The sequence below is a fragment of the Embiotoca jacksoni genome, unplaced genomic scaffold (assembly GCF_022577435.1).
Source record: "Embiotoca jacksoni isolate LCO1_2020_lvr unplaced genomic scaffold, fEmbJac1.0.p SCAF_9, whole genome shotgun sequence".
NCBI classification, from domain to species: Eukaryota; Metazoa; Chordata; class Actinopteri; family Embiotocidae; genus Embiotoca; species Embiotoca jacksoni.
In genome coordinates, this window is record NW_027185447.1 from 4,144,508 (window position 1) to 4,169,623 (window position 25,116).

The window sequence follows — 25,116 nt, forward strand, 5'->3', positions numbered from 1 at the left end:
GAATGTGGCAATGCAAACAAAAATTATCAGATAAAAGAATTAAACGTGTCTTGTTTGATGTTTTTATGTAAATGTTAGACACTTCGTCCAGTGACTTTAATGTGTTGAACATTTTTTTTTTAAATTACATTGACTAGGCTGCAGAGGACAGAAGGTCGGGCAGTGGAGGAGATGTAAAGGGGCTCGGAGCACAAATAATGAATGTTCTAGCTGACGTGTGTTTTGGTATAAAGTTTTAAAAGGGGACGCTTTTGAGATGCCATAAATATAACTGTTTTTTGGGTGTATTTATGCGCGTGTGTGCATTTCTGTTTTCCTCTGAGCTTTTAATCTGATGAGTAAATCATCTAATGTTCCCACATCCTGCCAGTGCTTACTGTAACCCCCAAGGTGTGTGTGTGTGTGTGTGTGTGTGTGTGTGTGTGTGTGTGTGTGTGTGTGATTTTAATTTGATCAACATATTATTCATTAGCACAGCTAGGCTGTTCCAGGCTGTTCTCATGTACGAATCTGTGAGTTCGAGACACAGATGTGTGCATGTGCTGTAATGTTCGTGAAGGAGCCACAGTGAGCCAACGGCCACCTGTATTTATCGCAGCTCGGTTTCCTTCAGCGCCTGTATAAAACAGCCTCCCACTAAGTTGTGCATATTGGCACACTATACAGACAATTAGCAGCATCTTCAGTACTTTTCCTGTTGGTGAGTGGGTGTTTGTAAAGGAGATAAAAGAAACCTGCTCTGGTTGTGCTGTGTGTTCAGTGAGTTGTATTTCCCCACTGTGGGATTAATAAAGTCAATCTTATCTTATCTTAAAAATTGTACAATCGAAGCAGGCAGTAATAATAATAAACTTCATTTGTATAGCACTTTTCTAAACTTCATAAAATAAGCCATTGAAACAAAACAACATGGCAAGTAAATTCTAACAAGTCTTAACAACACAATGATCATGTAAAACAATCATAAAAACAAATTAAAAATAAATTAAAACGGTATAAAATAAATAATTGATCACTAAAATCAGCAAAGGCTCACCGATAAAAGTATGTTTTAAGAAGAGACTTAAAAGATGTCACTGACAGAGAAATGAGCAGGATATTAAGCAACATTTGCAGGATATTAAGCAACATTTGCCTTTGATTATATTAGAGATGTTAATTTTCAGACAACTCAGGAATTAGATATATTTAAAGTAAAACATATTACTCTGACACTTAGCTAAAGTATAAATATTTGTACTTAAATGTTCCATATTGTAAAGATTCAGACTTAAATACATTTTTAGATTTTTCCTAATTGGTTGAAGTGAGGTTCACTTCATTGCGAGTCTGTTTGTGTGTATTTGTGCATGCGTCGGGGGGTGTGTCACATCCCAACCAATCACATCAGTCTCTCTGTAGCATAATGCTGCAGCCAACTGGGACACGCCATTAGTATCCTTCAAACAGACTTGGCACACACACAAATACACATGCAGGCTTTCCTTTTAATGGCCTCTGGCTTATTTGTTTGATATGCAGGCATAAAATCATCATGTTTGATGTCTTGAGACACTGTTGTATCATATGATACTGTACTGAAGCTCAGTATAGCCTGTTTATACTGACATGAATGTGTTGTCTTACTGGCTCTCAGATCACAGTTTCCAGTTTACATAATGCACTAATGTAACTGCATGTTTTAAATTCCTATTTCTTTTTTTTGGGGTAGTTTTAGGTTAAATTATTGTGAAATGTTTTGCTTTTTTCCAAGTCTCATGTCATTCGTTTGTGTACATATTTGCATTTTTCTACTCATTCCTCATATTTTCTGTTTGCTGTAGTCCACTTCTGAAGCTGTTTAACAGCAGATTGTTTTTTGCAGTTTAAAACACTTCAGCTTCAGCACATGCATCGCTACCCTAAATCCAAGTAAGAGTATCATTCACTTACCTGAGATTAGAAAGACATTTCTGATTGGTTTGGGAAAAATAGTATACTTGTGGGTCCACTGGTATGCTATTTTAATCTCTTTCTATAACAAATCATTGAGCACCAGCTCGGAGAAAAAACCCTCCAGCTTTGATCTTTGTTTCCCACGTTGAGGTTTGGACCCAGAATAGGTTGTTGGGGTTCATGTGCTGCTATTCCTCTGGGATTTCTTAATTTACCTTTGATGTCCAGGGTTTATAGAGCCAAAAGTCATTGAAATACCTGAAGACAGACACTTTTAAAGAGAAAACCCACCCTGGTCAAAAAAAATGTTTGACTCGTGGTTTTTGACTGTCAAGCTCGGTAAACAAAACAAGTAAAACCCTAAGATGTCAGAGCCAGAAGTTTCTGTATCATCATCGTGAGGAAACATAAGGAGTGGGATTTTGAGTGTGTGTGCATGTTAAGTCCGACTGCAGATTTGTTATGTTGTAGTGGACAGGAGTTTATGGCGGTTAGCTGTTATTGAGGCCCACCATGAGGCAGCTGGTGGTAAAAGTAGGCCAGGCTCCCTGCTGTGCTGCCTATAGAGCGAACCCCTCTGTTTGCAGCCAAGTCCTTTTTCCTGTGGTACCCTCTTATACTGACTCCTATATAGAGCTAGGAAATACTGGGTTACTGCTGAGCTTTTAAAGAGTGGAAGCAGGGAACGAGGACCCCTTTTGAAATCACATAACATTGTGTCAACCAGAAAGAAAAGCTAGTAGAAAATATTGTGTCTAACTATTCAGCCTGCCATTGTTATTCACCACAGAGAAGAAAGAGGAGATTTCCCCACAGATAAGACAACAACAATGCACTCCAATCCATACACACATTTTCAGTTGTATTTTATTTTTTTTAATTTTTTTTATCTTCACTCTATTTGAGTCATCCCTACACAAGAGATGGTATCTAGTCTTTAACTTTGTCTCGGATTCATCAACATGTTGCTTCACAGCAGATCCGGAACCGCTCTGTTGGTGAGATCTGATTCATACTGCAGCTACAATAGTGGCACTTGAACCAATTTCTGAACCAAAGACAGCGTTACAGTGTGTATTGATGCTTTTCCTTGTTTTCTGTGCTGGGCTGACTATCTCTCCAAATGTTATGCATCTTCACAGCAACTTCAAAAACTCTTAATTTATGTTAGTGTGAGTCGAAAGTCAACTTCTTTTCTTTTAGTGGGTGCTGATTTAAACTAAAGATGTCTTCTTTAAAACAATGAAGTGATGCTTCATTGATCCCTTTGGGGAAATTGACTTTTCTTGCCACCTCCACTGGGAGGTCAGAGGTCAGGGTGATCCATGGAGCAGTAGCTCTGCAGCTGGTAAGCTTTGAGTGCATTAGTTCAGGGACACTTGCTTGCTTGTTCAGTGGTGTGAACTCAGGTCCTCAGTTTAGAAACGTTGGGCTTCATTCACTAATATGCGAGTAGAAATGTTCTTACTTTGCGCACAAAGCGAGTGCGCATGCAAAATCACCATGGGATTCATGACGAGACAATTTTGTTCTCGCCACCATGCGCATGTTCGTGAATCAGAATCATTCTAAATTGACAGGCGTGTGTCCGCACTCTGCAATTAGCAAACTGCCACGCCCCCGTTTCTCCATACAAGGACAGCCGTTTGTCTGGAGCGTCATGAAGAAAGCGGTGAAGACAAGTTGACAGAGATGGCCCCAAAAATGTACAAATTTTTTTTTCCACAACAGTGGAAATTGAAACAATAGTGTTTGAGGTGGAAGACAGAAAAGGAACACTTTTCAAAAGGGTTTCCTCCGGAGTAACTATAGTTAAAAAACCCCCGAATGTAACGAATAATCAAAGTTGAAGTTGCGTCGTTGTTACACTGCATGACGCGCTCCGTCCATCCCCACCCAGCTACTCTTAATTGAATAATTCCCAAACTCCCGATCGCTTCACAACGTACTGGATACATAAATAAACAGCAGAACTCGCCCTTTCTAAAGAAAACTTTTGTTCCTCCGTTTGACAAAGTGTTTTCAGCTAGTCCAGTTTTGAAATCACAGCTGACCTCTGTGCTGTCTCCAGCATAGGGCTGACATTACATCCAACTTTGTAAGAAAATAAATATTAAAAACAACATATTTATGGGCCTACACTACAACTGAGGGATGAGCAAATATCCCAGGAGCATATGATGAATGATTTGTTCCAACAATGACCAATATGAGCTTAAAAGTAAAGGTAGTGAAATTACCCTAAATAAAATAGCCTAGGGTTAAAAAAAAAAAAAAAAAAAGGTTCAATATTAAAGTTGAAGCAAAGAAACGTATCACGGACCAAAAAAAAAAAAAAAGGAAACAGATGGAGGACAAGGAACACCTGATCTGATGGCCGAGGATGACACACTGGCAGCAATTATTAACATCCAACATAAGCGGAATATGTCCTAGAAATGAGGGTGAAAGTGATGACATCCAAGAGTAGCCACAGGTCATTTATTTCAGAATTATGGTATTTGCAATTATCTGTGAATATGTGAATATTTTAATTGAGAATAATTGATATGGATTAAATGGCGCCAATGTAATGGTTAGCCAATTTAATAAATTTGTCAATGCATTAGTAAATTAAACGGTTTTCAATATTGTTGTTTACTAAATCCTTTTTTAATGAATGCAGTTTGTTTTAATATGCTAAAAGGTGTGCGTTTATATTTTCTAAAACAGCCAGGTAGTCATCATTTGTTTGTACGCATGGTCTCGTACTCTGAACAAATTCAGGAAAAAAAATATTGATGAATCCCAGATTTGTGCGTCAAATGTTTAAGCATAGATTTGTGCGTACGCACTTGTTAGTGAACGAGGCCCATTATCTTTAACCTCTAAGCTTCCCTGTCACCAAGTTTAAACCACTTCAGCAGCATGTGGCCACTCTGTAAACACGTGATATGAAAGGTAGGAAAGACACCAGACAAATGTTCTTTTCCACTTTTATGCACATTTTTTTTGAAGAAAGCTTAAGCTTGCTGCCTCAGCCACACGGTGACTGAAATAACTCCCTTCTGGATTCTGGATGGCATACAAGAGTGGTGCTCAAGAAAAATTTTAAATAGTTATTTTCCCTACTGGTCTCCCACATTGTTTTCACAATACTGAAATCCAGTCCAAAGCTAACAATCAACAGTAGAAAAGTCTTTAAGTGAGGCTATGGGACACTGTACACAAACTCCCTTCCTACTTCATGGTTCATTTTTGCAGTATGTCTTCTGTTAGAGCAGTTATTGAGCTTTTGAATGCTTTTCTTCCCAACGAAACCCACAATCATCAGTTTGTCAGGCTGTGGTTTCTGAACTGGGATTGTGAAAACAGCACATACAAGCAAAGGCCACCAGATCTTCATTCATAATCAGACCCGGTCTCAGTATTGTAGTGACAAAATGCTCTATCATCATGATGGTATTCGATAGTACTGGCACAGCTTAATCAATGCATTGACAAGCCCACTCGATTCTCCATTTACCTGAAAGCCCTTACACACACACACTCACACACTCACACACTCACACACTCACTCACTCACTCACTCACTCACTCACTGTCTACTGTGTGGGACACAGTACATACTAGTTGTTCAACCTGTTCAACCCTTACACACACACACACACACACACACACACACACACACACACACACACACACACACACACACACACACACACACACACACACACACACACACTCACTCACTCACTCACTCACTCACTCACTCACTGACTGTCTACTGTGTGGGACACAGTACATACTAGTTGTTCAACCTGTGACATATTTCTCTTTTGCCCTCCCCAGACATGTGGTCTTGCTGTTTTAGAGGCTCGTGGTCTGTATAGGTTTTTCTAACTGGAACATCAGATTTACAACAGGAGGAAAGCATGAAGACAAACGCAGCAGAGTAGTGTGACTGAACTCCGAAGGGGCTGCAGAGAAAGAGAAAAGAAACGCAGACACAGTCACAAGATAATTACATGCAGCTTTGAAGGAGATACGACAGTAAACTGTCCTGGAAGGGCTTTGTTTTTGTTGGTGGAGTACTTTCCAATGCAAGCGGGTGTGTTTATTGGTCATTGATATGGCAATTATTTTGCATTAATACTCAAGGACATTTTTTGCATTTCCATATTGTTAAGTATAAACAATATTATATACTAATGTTTAGGATGTGTAGTTTTTCCTGTCTTAACTAATGTCAGTTGAAAAGCCTCTTAAAGAGCCTCCCGATCATCGTTACCTGCATCGGACAGTTTAAAGAAATTTATTTTATAAGTATATCTCATCATTCATTTGTTGACCAATGTTATCGACACCAAGTTTGCTCTATTTTATGGGCAGAAATTATTAGAAATAATTTATCAGACATACACCATGCATTGGAAAAGCTCCCAAAACAATCCAACGTGACTAAAAACATGTTTCTGCTGTGGACAACACGCATCTCTTCCGTAATGTTTACAGGTTTACTGCAGTGTTGCCGCTCTTAAACTGGCTTGGCTGTATTTTGATACATTTTCTGAATTAAATGTCAGTCATGTGGAAACAGGAAAACAACGTATTCTCCTCAGTGATTCAGTAAAGACTGCAAAATGTCGCTGCACACCGCATGGTGATGGGGTCCTTAGAGCCGGTCTCATGGGACCACGTTTTTATATCCTACGAGGGCCTGTATGAATTTGAACATGACTCGGTTTGCATTCAGCCGCACTGTTCACCGCTTTGTCTGTTTATGCTGATGTTATTTTCCTCTGCAGAGGTGCTCTGCTGTAATCCAGCCTGAGACATGAAGGGAAGAAAGAATGAGGAGTGAGAGCAGAGATTTTTGGGATGGGATAACTGCAAGGATGCCAAGACTGCTGTTGCCATGACACCTAAAATGTAACTTGAGTCCTTGTGCTGCATAACTTTAATGAATACTAGTGCTGTGCATGGGTTTACAAAGAAGAACACTAATGCTCTGTGACTGGTGTCCTGTTAAATATGATGACTGTTTGATGCTGCGTTTTTTATTTTTATTTGATTCGACAGCTACGATTCTGAGTTTTCTGTTTTGGTTAAAAAAATACAGTCTGCTTGTGTACACCCTCAAGATGTTTCTTTGAAATGGAAATCTTGTAGATTACATTTAGTCAAAGTTGGAAAAACTGAAAGTTTGCTCAAGTCAGTGTTGCTTTTTTTGTTTGCGACAAGCTTGATGTAGCATTGGATTTTGTTCTTGTGTCAGCACCAGCAAGGACTGTAGGTAGTGAGTGACAGGAGTCAGTGCTGTAACAGGGAATATGAGCTAAACGGGGGTGGGTTTGTTTAACAAAACACAGTTCCAGCAGCAGCTAATGATTATTTTCATAAACTTAAAATCTGCCAAACATTTTCTTGAGTCATCTTTTGGAGTATAAAACATCATAACAACAGTTAAAACTGACGAACAGCTTTTTCCTAGACTTAAGGTGATTTCATAATGTTGTTAAGTCTGAACAATAGCCCACAATATGAAAATGACTTTAATATTACTACAACAAAAGGAGCATATTTTTATAATTGAAAAGATAAGATAAGAATGACCAAGTAGTTACTGATTAATCTTCTGTTGAGTAGTTGATTAATCAATTAACTACTGCGGATGTAGTTGACCCACAATATTTTTCTGTTCAATATCAGTTGGTAAGACTGTGCAAGTCCTAAAAAAAAAATAAAAAAAAAATAATATATATATATATATATATATAATATATTATATTAAATATTCTCTAAAAATATGACTTTTATTTCCTCTTAGCTAGAAAATGGAAATAGATATTCAAGATGATTTAAATGTTAAAAACCCATGGCACCATTCAAGTAATTCTACCACCATAGTCAGCTGTCCATGAATTTGTGTTTGTGCCGACAGTTTATCTCGTCTTTCTCATACAGAGATAATGTGACCTTAGCTGTGTAATGTGTTTAATGAATCTGCTCTCTGTTGTCAACACAATCGCTCTCTCTCACACACACACGCATGCAAAAACACTGACTTTTATGCAAGTCTTTCATGAAAATGAATCCATGAAAAATCCATTATCCACAACTGAATCCTGTTTTGTCCAATAGCATTACTTGCCTCGCCTCTTCCAATCCAATTATATTTGTTTAGTTGGCATGGATATCACATTATTTGTATCTAGTGAGCATCTAAATAAACATGAAAATGACTTAAAGTAATTCAAAGAAGCAGCAGTTTAGATGTAGTGAGACTGAATTAGTTTTAACTGATCTATTAAATTGCCTAAAAAAACGAATAAAGTATTTCTTACATCATTTATTAATCAGAACACTGCCTTATTTTCTCTGATAACCACACACTCTACTGTTTCCCATACGTAGGTTGGACTTGGGCAGCTCTCCCAGACAGATAAAATCACTTGGTTTCAACTTTGGTAAATCTAGATTAGAACATTTTGTTTCACTCTTTTCAAACAAACTAATGCTTGGTCTGTCTGAGTTGCGTGTGCTGCAGTAACTGAGTGGGGACGAGAGACTTTGCCACCTCGCTAGAGACTGCATATAGCCTGCATGTGAGGCATTTAACCCTCGTGTTGTCCTTGGGTCAAAATGACCCGCAGCTGTGTTCAACCAAGTTCTATTTTATTTTCATATTTTTTTGGGATCATTGGTGACAAGGAGGCTGTGAGGGTTTCTTTAAAGAATGATGACCAATGATCCCAAAAAATATAAAAATACAGAACTAAAAATAGAACTTGGTTGAACACAGCTGTGGGTCATTTTGACCCAAGGACAACACGAGGGTTAAGGGACATCTGTAAATTGCAGCTATGTAGAATAACCTGGGTTACACTTGCCCCCTCTAAATGCATGAGGCTCTCAATGCACATGCTGTGCCCCCCACCACCACCTGTACATTTTCAATTGGTCTGAAACACTTCACTCTCTCCGTCTCTGTGTTTTCTATGATATTCTTTATACCTAATTGTTGTGTTTTAAAGAAAAGATAATGATGATTGTAGAAAAGTGTTTGTACTGTATGAAAAACACCAAACAGATGTTGTTGAAATCGAGAGAATTTGGAGACATGCAATTACCTGGCAGCTAAAATGTCTTTCCTCTTTTCTCTACCAATTAATCATGCTGACTATAAACAAGTAAAAATGCTTATTATTAAGCGGTGTTACAAATGTGAAACAAGTGAGAGAGAAAAACAAAATGACAGAGAAGTGATTAAAAGAGAATTAACATTAGAGGTGATAATTACAGACCTGGAGCCTGATGGCACTGTTGTTAATCAGCACTACTAATGAAACGGCAGGTTGTTTTGGCAGAGCCGTTGAGATGTTTGACACCGTCTACCCATTTCGCCCTCCCAATTATTTAATTATTCACTTGCTGATACATCAGTAAACAAAGCTGTTTTCGTAACATGATGACTAATGGTGCAAGTCTTGTTTTGTGGGCACATCTGTGCTGTCAACTCACTCCTCACCCATCCCAACACTGCCACCTGAAATGCCTGATATGCATACATAGGTACACGCAAGCCCGGCCCAGACGGTCAACACTCATTGCAGTGGTAGTCCAGCAGCATTGAAGTGTGGCTCGCATGCGTTTAAGTTTGTATTTTCCTGTGAAATAGTGTTGAAACTTCCAACTAGCCAGGATGCAATGAGGCCTAATGGAGTCTAACTATGTTTGTCTCCATCTTTCACTTGTGCTCTCCCGCACCCCCTCGTTCCTTACTTCTCTCTTCCTATCTATCACTTTTCAGCACCAGTTCCTTCCATCTCCTTGTCCTCGTTTAACATAATCCGAGTTCTACTTCGAGGCACGTCAACTCCCCACAGGCTAAATTCTGCAGCCACGTGACTCTTGCTGTGCCTTAGTTCATTGCATGCACCCCCCTCCTCTCTTTGTCCTCATTTAGTTCTATTGCCCTCGGATCACCTCTCTCTTTGTGGTGTTATTTGTCATTGGGTTTGGATTTCTTTATTGAAGCTTACCAGTACCACAAACCCACTGACGATGTATTTGTCGCATTGGACATTTTCTTTTTGCTACATTTTTTTGTTTTCCTTTTCTTTTTTTTTCTTTTTTTTTTTTCTACATGTCTCGGTTTTTACTTTCCCTATTTCACTCCCCCTTCCCTTTAATCTTCTTTCAATTAAAACAAACTCCATTCAGTATGTTTCTCATTTTAGTATTGGCTTGACATGAAAGGCAATTTATATTATTAAATATTCTTCACTGTTTTTGTTCACTGGTGTTGACTTGGTCATAAAAGTGTAACCCCCAAGTCAAAAGCAATTTCCTTTAATTTTCCACCTGAAGAAACGGCCCAAAATCTAGTCAGTAACAGCTGCTTAACAGTACGTGTAAACATATTCTGATTTATAAAACCTCCTTTATAAATCACAATCCACGTGGAAATGTGCGCACGTGGATCAGCCTCCCATCCCACCTTCAACACGCCCACATTCAACCATAAGTGGTCGATGCAAAGCATATTTTACAGATTGATGCATATAAAGCTAGCCATGTGGATCAGTGGTTCTTTTTTTTTCTTTCTGAACCTTTATTTAACCAGGAGAGTCCCATTGAGATTAAAAATCTCTTTTTCAAGGGAGACCTGGCCAAGACAGGCACCAACATAAGAAACGCATAGTTACAGACAGAAGAACACGGAATGAGACAAGTTAAAAGAAACTAAAGGTTAAGAGTCCGTTACGTAACCTGGTCAATTTAAAAACATTGACATTTTTGGGAACCTGCCTCTATTTCTTTCATTTTAGATTTAAAAGCAGTAAGTGGTATCAGTTCTTTGAGTTTTAAATCATTCTGCAACATATTCCACGATGAGGGTGCAGAGTACACAAAAGCCCTTTTTCCCATTTCCGTTCTGGCATTTGGGACAGCGAGCATAAAGAAGTCCTGAGAACTTAAGGAGTATTGTCCGGCACTTTTCTGCATGATGAAGACACACAGGTAGTAGATTAATGCTGTAAACAACGGAGAAGAAAACCTGGAAATGAAATTTTTCCGACAGAAATTGAGCTGCTTGTAGACGAGGTGGAGGATATGAAGCGCATGTTTGTTCGGTGGTCACAGCAGTGGAGTCAAAAGCAAAAGAAAACACTGTGAGCGGCAACACGTTGCTGCTACAGTGAAAGAAGTTCCACCGCGATGTCTCCATGACGACACGCTCTGGGCACCTGAGAGCTTCTACTCACACCAACATTAAACTGCACAATGAGAAAACATGCACAAAAAAATGACAGTCTGTTCTGCAGTTCTTTAACCTGATGTTAATGTTTTTTTTTTTTTTTTTTTTTTTTTTTACAAAGGATGATGATGATGAACAGTTTGCAACGTTAATGTGGTGGTGATATAATGAGCGGAATTAAATGTGAGATATAGGTTTGCTTCTATCATTTACAATTGAAAGTTGCTTATGAAATAATTATAGGTCGCGAGCAAAAATGACCCTGCTGGTTAGAACGTTAATAATAAAGTGGACCCACGCCCGAATAAGATGTGATCTGAAGTGAAATTAAATGTGTGGGAGGCTTTGTTACGTATCAAGATGCCTTTAACGTTTTAATTTCTACAATCTGGCTTCGATTCACCTTTTCCCCGTCTCCAAAACATGCGTACGGATGGGTCAGAGTTTGTTTACGGATGCACACTATTCACAGTCAAGTTTGTTCAGGTAGTAAAACGCACCATTGTGTTTTTTAACTGTTTTGCAGAAGCGTCAGGGTGTTCATCAAATCTGCATGGTGAAACACTTCTTGTAATTTAGTATCAAGGCTGATTTGTTTCCCCAGTTTCACAACTTCCGCTGGTGTTTTCAGTCTGAATAATAAAAAAATAATCAAACAAACAAAACAAAACATGCATCATTACACCAAATTACTTCAGACAACCTAAATAATTTAATTTCTCTTTGTGTGTCTCTCAAGTTATTTTCTTACCGTATTCTCCTTTTTGGTTCCCTCAAAGCATCCTCAGCTCTTCAGACTACAGACAGAGGCGTTTGGAAACCGATTGATATGCATTAGTTTGATCACAGTTGCCAGTCGGTGTGTGTTACTCTACTGCTGTTTATCTCATGGGGGATGGCCAGATGGTGTATGTGTGGAAAAAATTGAAAACCGTCAAGAATATTTAATCTTGGCAGTATTGAATGCGTCAGTCATTTCAGTCTTTGGCAAATGGCCCCTTTTCTGTCATTAATTATTTTTCCCGTTAACACTGTTATTTGACAATTCCTAAGATTTTGCGTATATGTGGACTGTGTGTGTGTGTGTGTGTGTGTGTGTGTGTGTGTGTGTGTGTGTGTGTGTGTGTCTGTCTGCCTGCCTGCCTGTGTCTGCTGACTCATTCAGCCAATAGCTGCAGGATGCAGAGTGTGGCTGTCAGTGCCTTTTGCTTAATATGCTAATAGTCTAACACCTGTTTGTATAAGAGGAGGAAAATACACACATCACCATCAAACGCACACTCAAAGACTCCCACATACCACACAGGCAGAGGAAACCAACAGATTTTTAAGCTTTACTCGAGGTTGGTGAAATTCATGGACGCACGCTCGCAGTTTACGTTTCTCCCTTTCACATCCTTTCGGGTTTATACGTTTGAAAACGAGGAGCAGGCCTGGAGTGTCGAACGGGTTTTAATCCCGTCTCTCTTTTCCTTTTCCCACTCAGTGATGGAGCCCATGACGGTGACGACGTCAGTGGTTGGACCGGATGAGTTCGACCGCAACGCCCCGCGGATCTGCGGCGTGTGCGGCGACAAGGCCACCGGCTTCCACTTCAATGCTATGACCTGTGAGGGCTGCAAGGGGTTCTTCAGGTCAGCGGCGTCCCGAGTTCTTGTGCCTTCATATCGTCTGTGTTACGTTTCTGTTTGTATGTTATTGTTTCTGTTGAATGTAAGCAGCCTTTTAACATGTTGAGGAGGTGCTCTCAGTTTCCATTCTGTTGGCTTAATGTTGGGCATCTTATGCCTTTAACAAGATTTCCTCTTTTTTGGGCGGAGGGAGTAGAATTTGAACTGAATCTGCACATTTATAATTTCAAGACTTATTCCAGACATAACTGTTACAGATCCAGAAAGACAAAACACAGAAAAAGTAAACGGTGTAAACGTGTGAAAATGTTAAGATTTCTGTCTTAGTCAGGTTCACACACAAACAATGAATTCATGAAAATTAAGTTACATTTTTCGCCCATGTGAGGTTTCAGAAATTAGGATTATTTTTACTTTGAAGCCAATCTGTCAGACACACTGCACATACTTTTTTGGAGGTCTTTTTTAGTTGTATGTAAAATTAAATCAATAATGCATAATGTTGCCATTGCCTGCACATTCAAAGAGGATGATATGACTGCCTAATGCCAGGATACTGTTGTTCGTGTTGATGTCTTTTTCTGTCTGGCTACATGAACATCCATGCAATGCTTTCGGAACAATGTACATTATTTAGTGGTGTCTGTAATTTTATTTTTCTTCCCCATTTCTCATCTCTCTCATCTCTCTCTCACTGAAACACACACTTTTTTTCTTCATTTATGATTCAAAATAAGATATTGTTAAATTAAATTTGTGCAGTTCATCTTTAGCCCTGATTTATATCTAAGATGGAGGAAAACATTCATATTAAGTGGCATAATTACCAAACTATTTTTGTTACTTAATCATATCCCCTATATTTCAACCACAATAGAAAATAAATGCTTCTAAATTAGTAAATGATTTATTTTGCACTCCTGCAGGCGCAGCATGAAACGTAAAGCCTCCTTCACCTGTCCATTCAACGGAAGCTGCACCATCACGAAAGACAACCGACGTCACTGCCAGGCCTGTCGTCTCAAACGCTGCATTGACATCGGCATGATGAAAGAATGTAAGTCACTTCAAGACATTCTGCCACTGCTGCTGATTTGTTGGAGCTCTCTTCACAGTTTTGATCTTCTGTTGTAATGAGTTTGTAGCTGCGGGTTCTGACAAACATGAAAGCCAGACTGACGAGATAACTGGACATGTTGCAACGCAGTTACATTTTGACAGTTAGTCAAGCGAGGACCCCGTCTGATCGTTGTCACATCACATAATTTGAGAAAATTCTCGAAAAGGTCAATGAGACAAATTGTTTCCCATGTTAACTCCTTCGTACGAAAGGTCAGATTTCCCCGACCTTTCCTTACCTCAAGTTTCCAGCAAAACATTGCTTACTAAGTTACACTGTGATAGTGGTAAACTGTGAAAGTGTCAGAAGTCAGATTGTTGTTCTGAGTTGTTTTCAGCATCAAATCATGGCTAGACTGAAGGTTTCTAAGAGGGCAGTGCATGGAGCTGTAAAACTCTTTGTGGAAACTGGATCAGTTGTACCCAAAGCACGACCAGGCAGACCAAAAGTTAGCTCACCATCAGAAGATCAATACATCAAGCTTTGTTCACTCAGAGACCGAAAAACGGCTTCATCAGAGATACAGAACTCGCTAAATGAAGAACACAACACTCCAATCAGCAAAAGTCCTGATTCCTGTCAGAGGAAGGCCGTCTACTCATCGTCTCAGAGGAAGATTCTCTGGGCTTAGGGTTTGTGAATCTAAGCGAGGTCTAAGTTTTATGTGTTTGGATTGCATGTAGGGGTGGCTAACTTTATTCTAAAGCAGAATACTGTGTTTTTTGTGTTTGTGGTGGCTTTTGTCTACATTGACACCAGTAGAATTGCAGAATTAGGCTTCATCAAAAAGATTAGAGGTGAGATGTAACTTGACCACGCAGTATTGTTGACAGTGCCAATGATGTGTTAATAAGCCAGTCAGAAGAGGGAAGCTCACAGGCCCGATCAAAAAATGATCTTTTCCTTATTCCTCTTTTTTTTTCTCCGGCAATTTAGCTTCAAATTGTATCGGTAAAAAAACAAAAAAACATCCACCGTAATCCAGAATTTAAATCAATGCCATATTCAATATCAAGCCACAAAAACCAGCTCAAAATGAAACCTCGTAACTGTTATTTAGGTGCTGTAGCTGAAGACGTTGGCTGGTGCTAGCAGTAAACTGTTTTTTAATCCAATGTTTAAAGACATGCGAAAGGAACAGCAGCCAGTACAATCAGTGGTTTAGTGTAAATTGAGCTGATTTGCAGCAGGGACACAGGCAGTAGAGCATATGCATAAGAATATGTACCGTATGATGCTTCAGGCCTGGGTCAAATAGTAGCTGCAAATATTTGTTAATGTTTTTAATCCTGCTCTTATTTTAACAGACAGCGGTTCTATCATCAGTGCAGTTTAATTGATGTTAATCAAAGTGTAGTAATTGCTCTTACTGGTACTGACACGGCCTTGTCTCATATGTTTGAAAGGCAGTGTGGCAGCCATGTTGGTTATGCAAACTGTACAAGGCCTGGTTGTAATATAAGACGAAGGTGCTGTGAAGGAAGAATGAGAAATGGCCTCACCCGTTGTTAACACAAAATGTCACAATTGATTCATGACGAGTAGCATTGCGGGGTATCTGTATTCTACATGTTTACAAATGATCACATTATCCAGTGGTTCCTACAACACTGCTCCTGCATCCCATTTATTTAAATAGAAAAGCACCACTCACTCTGCTTTTGCAAGTCAGTATCCATATGAATTATGGCAAACTAACCCACCAGTGGGAGGTGCCATCAGCAGTGCATCAGCATTACCATAACAAGTAGTGGATGACAGGGGGAGCATGAGAAAGGAAGGAAGGAAGCCGGGGGTTAAAATCCTCTTCAACAATGATTCGCTTTCTTCAGAGACAACCAATGGTCAAGCCCACATTTCATTCACAAACAGTGTGTGTGTGTGTGTGTGTGTGTGTGTGTGTGTGTGTGTGTGTGTGTGTGTGTGTGAGAGAGTTCAGACTGATGATAACGACCATGTTGACCACAAATAGCCATATGACAGTGGAGTGTCTGTGCTTCGTTGAGGAGCGAGAGGAGAAGAGAGCAACTCTTATCAGGATAAAATGGTCTCTTTGTTTGTCACAGCTTGTATCGTATATACATTACAGCTGCTCTGCTCGTCTCTGCTGGGTGTAAGTGAAGTCATTTTTTCACACAAAAACCTGTTGAAAAACCTGACCATTTCACTAATGACAAACCTGTTTGAAAACTGTTGCATCAGCGCCAACTGTAATTGCATCATTCCTGGGTGATGCTGAAAAGAAATGTAGCAGGATGATGTTGGAGACATTGCTTGACTCCCTGACTCCCGTCACAGTTGCCCAAAGGCAGCTGGTATGTGTTGATCTGCACTCTGCAATTGGAGTAAAGTAGACTGTCAAACAGTAATTACTCACTGCAGATCTACACGTTTCATGTATTAAATATTGCGCAACAACCACCGTGTAGATTCCAAATAACCGCTCATACTTCTGGGCTCTTCTGCGCATGTAACTAATTGTTTTTATCTGGGCATTGTGCACTCCTTTAGTTGAAGGAGTCTGACATTATTTATCTATTTATGTAAAAAACAAACATATTATGACTGTGGAGATTTTGGCACATCCATGCACTTAGTATGACTGTACCCTCTCTATCCTTCATGTTAAATGTACAGAATGAAGTTGGAAAACAAATTGAGAATGTTAAGCCTTTATGCAGTTATAAAATAGAACATTTTTTATGAACTGGAAAAAAGAAAGGAGCAAGTTTAAGCTTGAATAACTGGTTCAGAGTGTATTGACTGTGATGCACGCCTCTCGTCATAAAAACTAAATAAAGTACCCCTCCACTCGCTTTGTGTTCACGTGACCTTGCTCATCTGCTCACGACCTGGCCTATGTTTATCTTAGTAAATAAAGCAGTGTACAGCCAGTAACAGTCGATGAGCCATTTCCCCTGGTTTTGAGCATGCCAGTGTTCTTTTTTTTTTTTTCTGTGTGCGTCCTTGTTTTGTTCTATGTTTGATGATGTGGCTATACTGTAACAACAGTCAGAGTGGCCTGAAGTTTAAAATCCATGCTGAGGCCAATATGAAAGTGTGGCACTGAGCACTGATTGGTTGAAAGTTGAAAGCCTTGCATTGATTACCTTTGAGTCTTTGTTAGTCAGTCTGAGTTGAGTCTCAACACAATGGTACTGTACAGTATGCACACATTGTGCCACAAACTCCAGCATGTGGAGCTAATAAAGGAGAATAAACATATGTATGGTCATGATTTTCCAGGTTTGTGTTTACTTGTGGTTGCCACTGGGCAACCTTAACCTTTTGAAACTCACTGTTTAAAACACAGTAAGATTGTTTATTTCTGTCGTTTTTCAAAAGCCATTTTCACCATTTTGATTTTCTATTGGTACTTAGATGTATACAAAAAAAAAAATCAATGCCATTAGGATTAGGTTTCAGGATGTATTGTGTTGTTTTTTTTCCACTGTAACTCTTCCGTTTTGATCAAAGATATGTTTTTGAACAATTCAGTAACTGTTTGTTTTTGTGGGTGTGTGCTAGTGTTCCTTTATGCGGTCCTCTCTTTTTATTGGCAACTTTGTCTAAGCCTCACCACCATTCAGATTGGAACTGTGTCGGTGTGTGTGTGTGTGTGTGTGTTTGTTTGTTTGTTTGTGTGCCCTCCGTGAGCTGTGCCAGCTGAGTTCGTAGTAAACACCCCTACACCGTCCTTATTTGACAGAGGCTAGAAAGATGCCAGAAAAAAAAAAGACCTCCCCGCTTGTGTGTGAGTGTGTATTCATGCTTTCAATGTTTGTGTACATTTGTATGCTTGAACGGGTGTTTATTTGTAACAGGATTAGAATCACAGGAGCGATTCTGAAGCGTTTTAGCCTCTAGATGATTGAACTCCCGCCCTCCGTGTCGTTTCATAGCCAAGCTTCTCCGCTGCCCTCCAACTGGCTCCCTATTTCAAATTCCTCCTCCTCTCACTCAGCCTTTTGTATTCTGTCCATTCGCCAACCTTTACACCTATATTACCATAACTGCCAGAAGCTCAGTTTATGGTTACATAGACCAAAAACATGTCACATGGAGGTGTCTGATTATTTAGCATTTATTTAGTATTATTTTGTATCCATTGCACCGTTGCAATATACCACATTTGTTGTAGCAGTAGCTCAACCAACACATGTATTGCAAATAGAAAAAGATCCTGATGTGTTCATTGATACGAAACACAGGCAAATAAGTGGTTGGATTAAAGCCCACATAAATACACAATACTTGCTTTCAGATTTGCTGAGTAAAGATACACCTTCCTGCCCCCCATGCATGCTTCCATTGTGGTCTATTGATAAGCCGTTTTACGTCACACTCAGCATGTGTAGGTGCCCTGACGCCTGGCTGACCTTAATTTACCTCGGGGACATCACAAACCCGGTGCACTGATGCGAAAATCTTGGCTACACAAACTAAATCCAGCTTGACAGATATCACACCAAATCTGAGTGTTAGCAGACTCTTTTGTGTTTAACTGGTTGTTCCACTGGTTAATGAGTAAGCCCGCTGTGAGCTGCTGGCGTCCACCACACACTCTTTGCCTTTCCCTCTTTGCCAGTGTCTCTGGCGTTACTGGTGTTTACCAAAACCTGTTTTTTTTACTAATTCTCACCCTCACTGTTTGCCTTTATTTCTGTCTCTCTTTCTTTGCTCCCCTCTGCCACGCCGGGCACTACATCTAATCAGTTGCTTTCCAAACAGCAAACTTACTTTTGGTAAACTGCTGCATGGCTGCCAAGCACTGCAGGGTGGTCAAGATGTTCCTTTGATGGGCTCTTGTTTTTTGTGAACTCTTACCTTAATTATGGCACCAGTGCTCAAACTTGGCCGGGAACTGACTCTTTCAATCACGTCCCGGCCTTAGAATAGCTGCTATGACGACAACTTGTGCCAAACTTTGACCAAACTGGGCCTATTCATGATCAAGTTATGTCCTTCATGCTTGGATGTTCTCACCACAAGGAGTGGTTCTAGACAGTCTGTTCCTGGCTCGGGTCTGGATAGGTACTGGAGCACAGCCAAAGCCTAATTAATGGCAGTGGTTTAAAAAGAGATGAAAGCCATGTTAAGCCTGCTTAGCTAAGCAGTCAAATTCATTCAATTGCCTTTTTAAGCCAGTAGTAGTTGTTGTTGTTTTTGTTGTCTGCATCACCACATTATGCGGTTATGTCCATGGTGCGATCACTGCCAACCCACTTCACATATAGTTGTTTACAGCTTCCAGGAAAATGAGTAGTTGGTATGAAGTGCATGATCTGAGTACTATTTCATTTACAGTCATCCATGTCATCTCATTGGTCTCTTCGATTAGTAGTTAATGAAAGTGTATATATATATATATATCTGGAGCTATCACTTTGATCCAAATTTGTACTTACCGTTGTTTCAGGTTTCCACATGCCAACATGCAGAAATCTCTGTTCCAGTTCAACCATGTAAATGCTAATTCTTCTAATTTACATTTTATTTGCAGTCGGAAAAAGTAAATATTGTAAGGAGCCTTTAAAAAAAAAATCCCATGCCCTCCCTGTGAACCTAAACAAATGGCATCATTCGCTGAAAGCTAAATTGACTGTCTGTAATGTTTGAATAGTGAGACAGTCCGTCTGTAGCTGCCAGATTGCCAGACTCGTCACTGTATTTGCGCGTGTTGTGACCTCATCACTCTGGGCCTGGGCCATTACAGCCTGACTCTCCTTGGCAGTTGCCTGGTAATCATGCCGTCTGTCTGTCTGCACAGTTGAACACTCCATGGGTAATCGTCTAGTGTGGCAAAGAGATAATATGGGCCAAGGCAATCAGAGGTCAGGGCATTGCTCCTGCAGTGACTACAGTGACCCACAGACTTCACATCGGGATAACAGAAATACTAAGTGGAAAATTCTACTTCGGTAATTCTACTTTTTTGTACTTTTTTATACTTTTGTACAATATAAAGACAAAAAGCCATGTGCAATTACTTAAAATTTAGAATTTGGCTTTGGAAATATTAGGCAGTTTTTGATTTGGTGCTAAAAATGTTATTCCATTTCTGGTATTAGCTTTGCATTTTCTGTAGTTTCTTATGTGTGCTAGGAATATGGAAATGTGTTCTTATTTACAACAGTGGCAACACTCCTCCTGCTTCTTTCTCAAGGCTTAACAGAAACATTATGTTCTGAAACGTGTGGTAGACAAACGCATACTTGAATCCAATAGGCTCATGTTGAATATATAGTAGTTATGTGTGTATATACAGTGTGTGTGTTTGGTCTTGTTGTCCTTTTATAAACAGTATTTACAGGTGCATGTTTAACATGTATGTTTTATGTTGAGTGGAAAAATGAATATGCGCTCAAAGCAGTTGCTTGAGGCCCTGTCTGCCTTCACTGTGAAAACTTTCTACGGCATGCCAAACTTTATTACTTAATTAAACGAATGAGAATGATATAATGTTAAATTAAAGTTCTAAATTGGCTCTTTTAACAGAGTTGTCGAACAAGAACACAGAAGGATTTTTACAGACGTTTTCATCACGGATGTCATGTCTGAACTCTGAATGTTTGAGGCGCCTATTTTCCACTTTATTAAATTTCTTCAGGCACCGCTTGTAATCCATGGTTTCCTGTTTCACACCATCAGGGGCAACTCTGCTACACACATCCAGATGTTGGTCATTCACTCTGTTGCTGAGAGGCCTCTTTTGAAAGGAAAATGTTGCACTGCAGGAATTGTGTGTGTTACAGAACTGAATCAAAGATAAGTGTTGAGTAAAGCCTCTCCACATCCATACCTTGAACTGGATCAGTCAGCCCAAGGTAGCTCTTGGTATAATATTGCTTTTTTGAATGGCAGTGCCTTTTACAGTCACAGGGTGTTTTCATTATTCACTGCGGGGGGACCAGCGTTTTCAGTTCTACCCTGTTCTGCTTTGTTATTTGTTGCAAAAGGCTAATGTTGATGATTATGGAAAAAGTTGACACCAACTCCACACATCCTGCAATTACCATGTATTGGGTATTTTAATGTTTAATGTTGGTTGAAGGCTTCAGGAAATGTTGACAGTGAGGTTCATTTTGAGATTTTATTACAGCTTTAACCACTTGGGTTTTAAATATGTTTTATTATGGTGAAAGCGGTTGGACTTTGTCATTAGGTGGCATAGCATTTGAGCAATTACTGCTAAAATATACAACCATTTAAATGCGCACTATTCATTATGTATATGTATTCATATGTATATTTATTGTGCTTAAAATCCAAAAGAGACGGACATAAATCTGTTGTGATCCGTGATAAATAATGAGTGTTGAGGACATAACCAATGTAATGCTCTAAGACATGTGGAAGTGGCGTGCTAACCCATGAATTCCCAAAGGACCCTCTCATCTAGTTGGAGCTAAAAGAGTCACTATAAACAGTATGTTTAATCCATTCTGCACCACTGTGCCGCGCTGCCTGCTGTCTCTGCTCCTGCAGCATGAATAAGGCAAAAGGCACTTAAATATCCAACACCCGCTGCATCAGCCGTATAAAAAGGCAAGAGACATGACGGGCCTTTTCTGCGTGCCAACCTGAGATGTATGGTTCATGTAACTGGGGATAGAAATATTTGGTGCTTACATTACATCTCCCTGAGCTACTTTTACTGCTGACTTTTTTTTTTGTCCCTGTTAAGACCACAATCTAGCCTAAAGCTGGTCAGTATTCCTGTGATAGAAGCCAATGAAAGTAACACTTTGGGATTTCACTTCTGGGATGCTGAAAGTGAGCAAAGCCTCTATATAATGTTGCTTTTGAAAATGTCGGCGGTTCATTGAAAGTGTTGTTAAGGTACAATATAAGACCTACTCTATTTCTGTGACTCATGACTTTATTTTCAGCTTGTTTTTTTCTCGAGACTCGTCATGTAACCACCATCTACTAAACGTGTAAGTGCACCTGGATTAATTCAAATCAAAAACTCAGAATGAAAATGTTCCAGTTACCTTGACAACAAGCTAAACCCAGTTACAACATAATATGAGCCTGAGACACCATAGTACAAATGGACGACAGGATTTGATGCAAAAATTTTAATATTTAAGTTAACAGTCATTGCTATCTAATTAGAAACAAGCATCAAGGAAGCGGTCTTTGATATATGGTTACATCAGTGTAATGCTGATAGTGTCAGTGTCGTCTGTTTACACTATGATACCATGACTGTGGACCTGTGCGTGTGTTAACTTTCACTGAGGCAAGCCCGTATCCGTTACTACCAAGTGATACGTGGGGTGATAATGGAGTAAGCTCTTGATTAAATACAGGACTTATTTGCAGCTTAACTTCTTTAGAGCTTTATTTGATGGATTGAAACAAGTAAAAGTTCATCATCCAAAATACAGATTATGAATGTTTGAATTCGCATATGAATGCGAACGCAGCTGATTTAATTGAAGCCTACATTTGCATGCATTCAATGGCGATGTTTACTGATTTGTTGGGTACATTCTTTCTATGGCCAGGTTTGACATCAGTATGTGAATGTGTATGTGCTGGTGAATTTGATCATCATTTTACCGTAAGAAGTTTTCAAATATCCCCTGCTCCATCCTCTCTTGCAGTCATACTGACAGACGAGGAGGTTCAAAGGAAAAAAGAAATGATATTGAAGAGGAAAGAAGAGGAGGCAGCGCGGGAGGCGATGAGACCCCGGCTGAACGAGGAGCAGGCTCGGATCATCTCCAGCCTGGTGGAAGCTCACCACAAGACCTACGATGCCTCCTATTCTGACTTCTCTCGCTTTCGGGTTAGTCCACTACAAAATTACTTACTTTACCAAAACCGCATGCACATTACCGTCACTTAATCACTTTGTTCTCCAACATGAATACGGGTGGAGCAGGTCATGATGTCATGTAGCAGAAGGGAGTGCTCCCTGAACCATAGATTATAGTCACAATACTATATCCAACCAAATTTAACTAACCAAACTTTTTTTTTATCAACACAAGTTACATACAATACAATGTACCTGATCTGTGGTTTCAAAGAAAATGTCCGAGAAGTATATGGATGCCATCTGGTTTACCACTACAGATTCTCTCTTTTACTTTGTACATGACTGTAATTTGGCTGAAGTGGGATATAATTATAGCTAAAACACTTCTCCATGTTTGATATTCAGCAGGGAGGGCGGGAAGTGTTAATGTTACTTTACCTAACAAACTGAGCTTTAACTCTTGTGCAGAGTAAATGGACAATGGTGGCCATGTGTATGAGGCATCAAGTTTTAAACTGATGTAACTACTCCAGCAGGGTGCAACCACACCTACATTGTGGTTTCCTCCATTGTATAAAATTAAACTTTGTTGCATTTTTCTATTTGATTTACTCCAGTTCATGCCGACCATTTACAAGTGAATCTGCGCTTCTAAATAAACATCACATAAACACATAAGCAACTGAATACTGGCAAGTTTGATGCCTACACTCCCAGCAGGTCACAGAGGTGTTTGAGGCACAGACATTTTAACTACACTGGACCATGATGGACTCATCTTTAGTTACACATGCGTGGCAGGTGGTAGTGTCAGCAGGGTTTATTAACGTGTGGTTTTCATGTGGAGAAATGCATAGTAACATGACTGTGCTCTGCATGAAAGCGAAGGGAGCCTGCTCTGTCCCTCTGATCTTGAGAAAGCTGTAAATAATGTCTGTAACTCCACTCCTCTGCACTTCACACCGACTCATCAGCTACCATATGCATTTCTAATTTATTTAACACAAGTAACCCAGGCATTTATTCACCAAACAGCAGCTTGAACACGATACTTTCAGAGAACATACTGTGGACAACAGCAATTGGGCTGTCCAGAGTAAATGAGATGGAGGAAAAAAAAAAACCTCTTAGATTTATTTGTGTTTTATTAGTGTCAAGTGTAATTCTTGCACACACACTGTGCAGACAGCCACAACCACACTCCAGCTGGGTGGTAAATATGCGAGTTGTGGGTGTTACATTCAACTGCATGTGAACCTCACATGCATGAAGTCAGGTAATCCTAAAAATAAAACGCACGAAAACCTGACTGAATAAATTGGGTACACATTTAATGAGGACACGACAAAGGCAATAAACTTATGTTGTAGCTGTTTGGAGAACACTTAAAAAAATTTAAAAGGCCAACACAGGAGCATACAGAAGTGAATCACAGCCTGTGAGCTTCAGGCAGCCCAACTCGAGACATATCCCAGTGCTCTGATCAGTCCTCTGCTTACGCACACTCTGCTGCCGTGGCTGCTGTCAGCCGTTGATATCGTCACTCCCTGCTGGGTTGAACATGATGTTTTCTTGTGGGAGCAATGAGGTCAGAGCCGCGACACCAAATGTTGTGCATGTTCTACATGTGCATATTAATCTGTTCCCTGTCAGCTGTGTGTTCATGCACTTTATAAAAGTTGCTGCAAACGTTAAAATGTTTTTCTTATATATGACTTATATAAGATGGTTGGGATACAAAAAAAGGAGTTCTAGTAACCACGCTTCTATTAAATGGCTCTCTGCTGTGTGGTGATTACTTGGACTTGTACATCATTTGATTCTTAACTCCAGGTGGGACCCAGTAGGAGGAGCCCAGCAGTGCGCTGCCTTGTGAGGATATTCATTTTTGTGTTCCTCTTGTGTGTTCGTCGCAGCCTCCAGTCCGTGAGGGTCCGGTAACGCGCAGTGCCAGCAGAGCTGCCTCCCTTCACTCTCTGTCTGATGCCTCCTCTGACTCATTCAACCACTCACCTGGTGAGATGAATAAAGAATCCTTCTCCCGTCCTTGTACTCTTTCATCACTCAGCGTTACGTTTACCAAGGACACAGCCCTGAAGAGAGCTATTGATTAAAACAAAAAATAAACTTTAGCAGTTAATGTGTTCCTCTGCATTCATATAATGTTATTGTATGCCAATATAAGCTTAGCAATGTTTCTCACTTACTGTAATAAACACGCACATGTACACATGATAAACTCATCACTTAATGTTCATTGTGTTTTATATTGTGCTAATTGCTTGGACATTTGTGTGTTTATCTGCTGTACCTGTTCTGTCATTGTCCTTGGTCTTGGTTGCTGTTTAAAAAAAAAAGTATGCAGTATTCATTTTATTGTTGCAAATCCTCAGGATTTCAAACTGTCTGCAGC

General features: G+C 39.7%; 1 protein-coding gene across 1 annotated transcript in view; it reads left to right on the forward strand.

The window, feature by feature from the left end:
• Nucleotides 1–25,116, forward strand: part of LOC138192965 (vitamin D3 receptor A) — a 72,020-nt gene that overhangs the window by 34,111 nt on the left and 12,793 nt on the right. Inside the window, exons 3-6 of the mRNA XM_069140698.1 lie at nt 12,666–12,813; nt 13,737–13,867; nt 22,546–22,730; nt 24,620–24,719. Of these exons, the coding sequence (XP_068996799.1) occupies nt 12,668–12,813; nt 13,737–13,867; nt 22,546–22,730; nt 24,620–24,719 (562 nt within the window). The 5' untranslated portion in view covers nt 12,666–12,667. The remainder of the gene's footprint in view (nt 1–12,665; nt 12,814–13,736; nt 13,868–22,545; nt 22,731–24,619; nt 24,720–25,116) is intronic.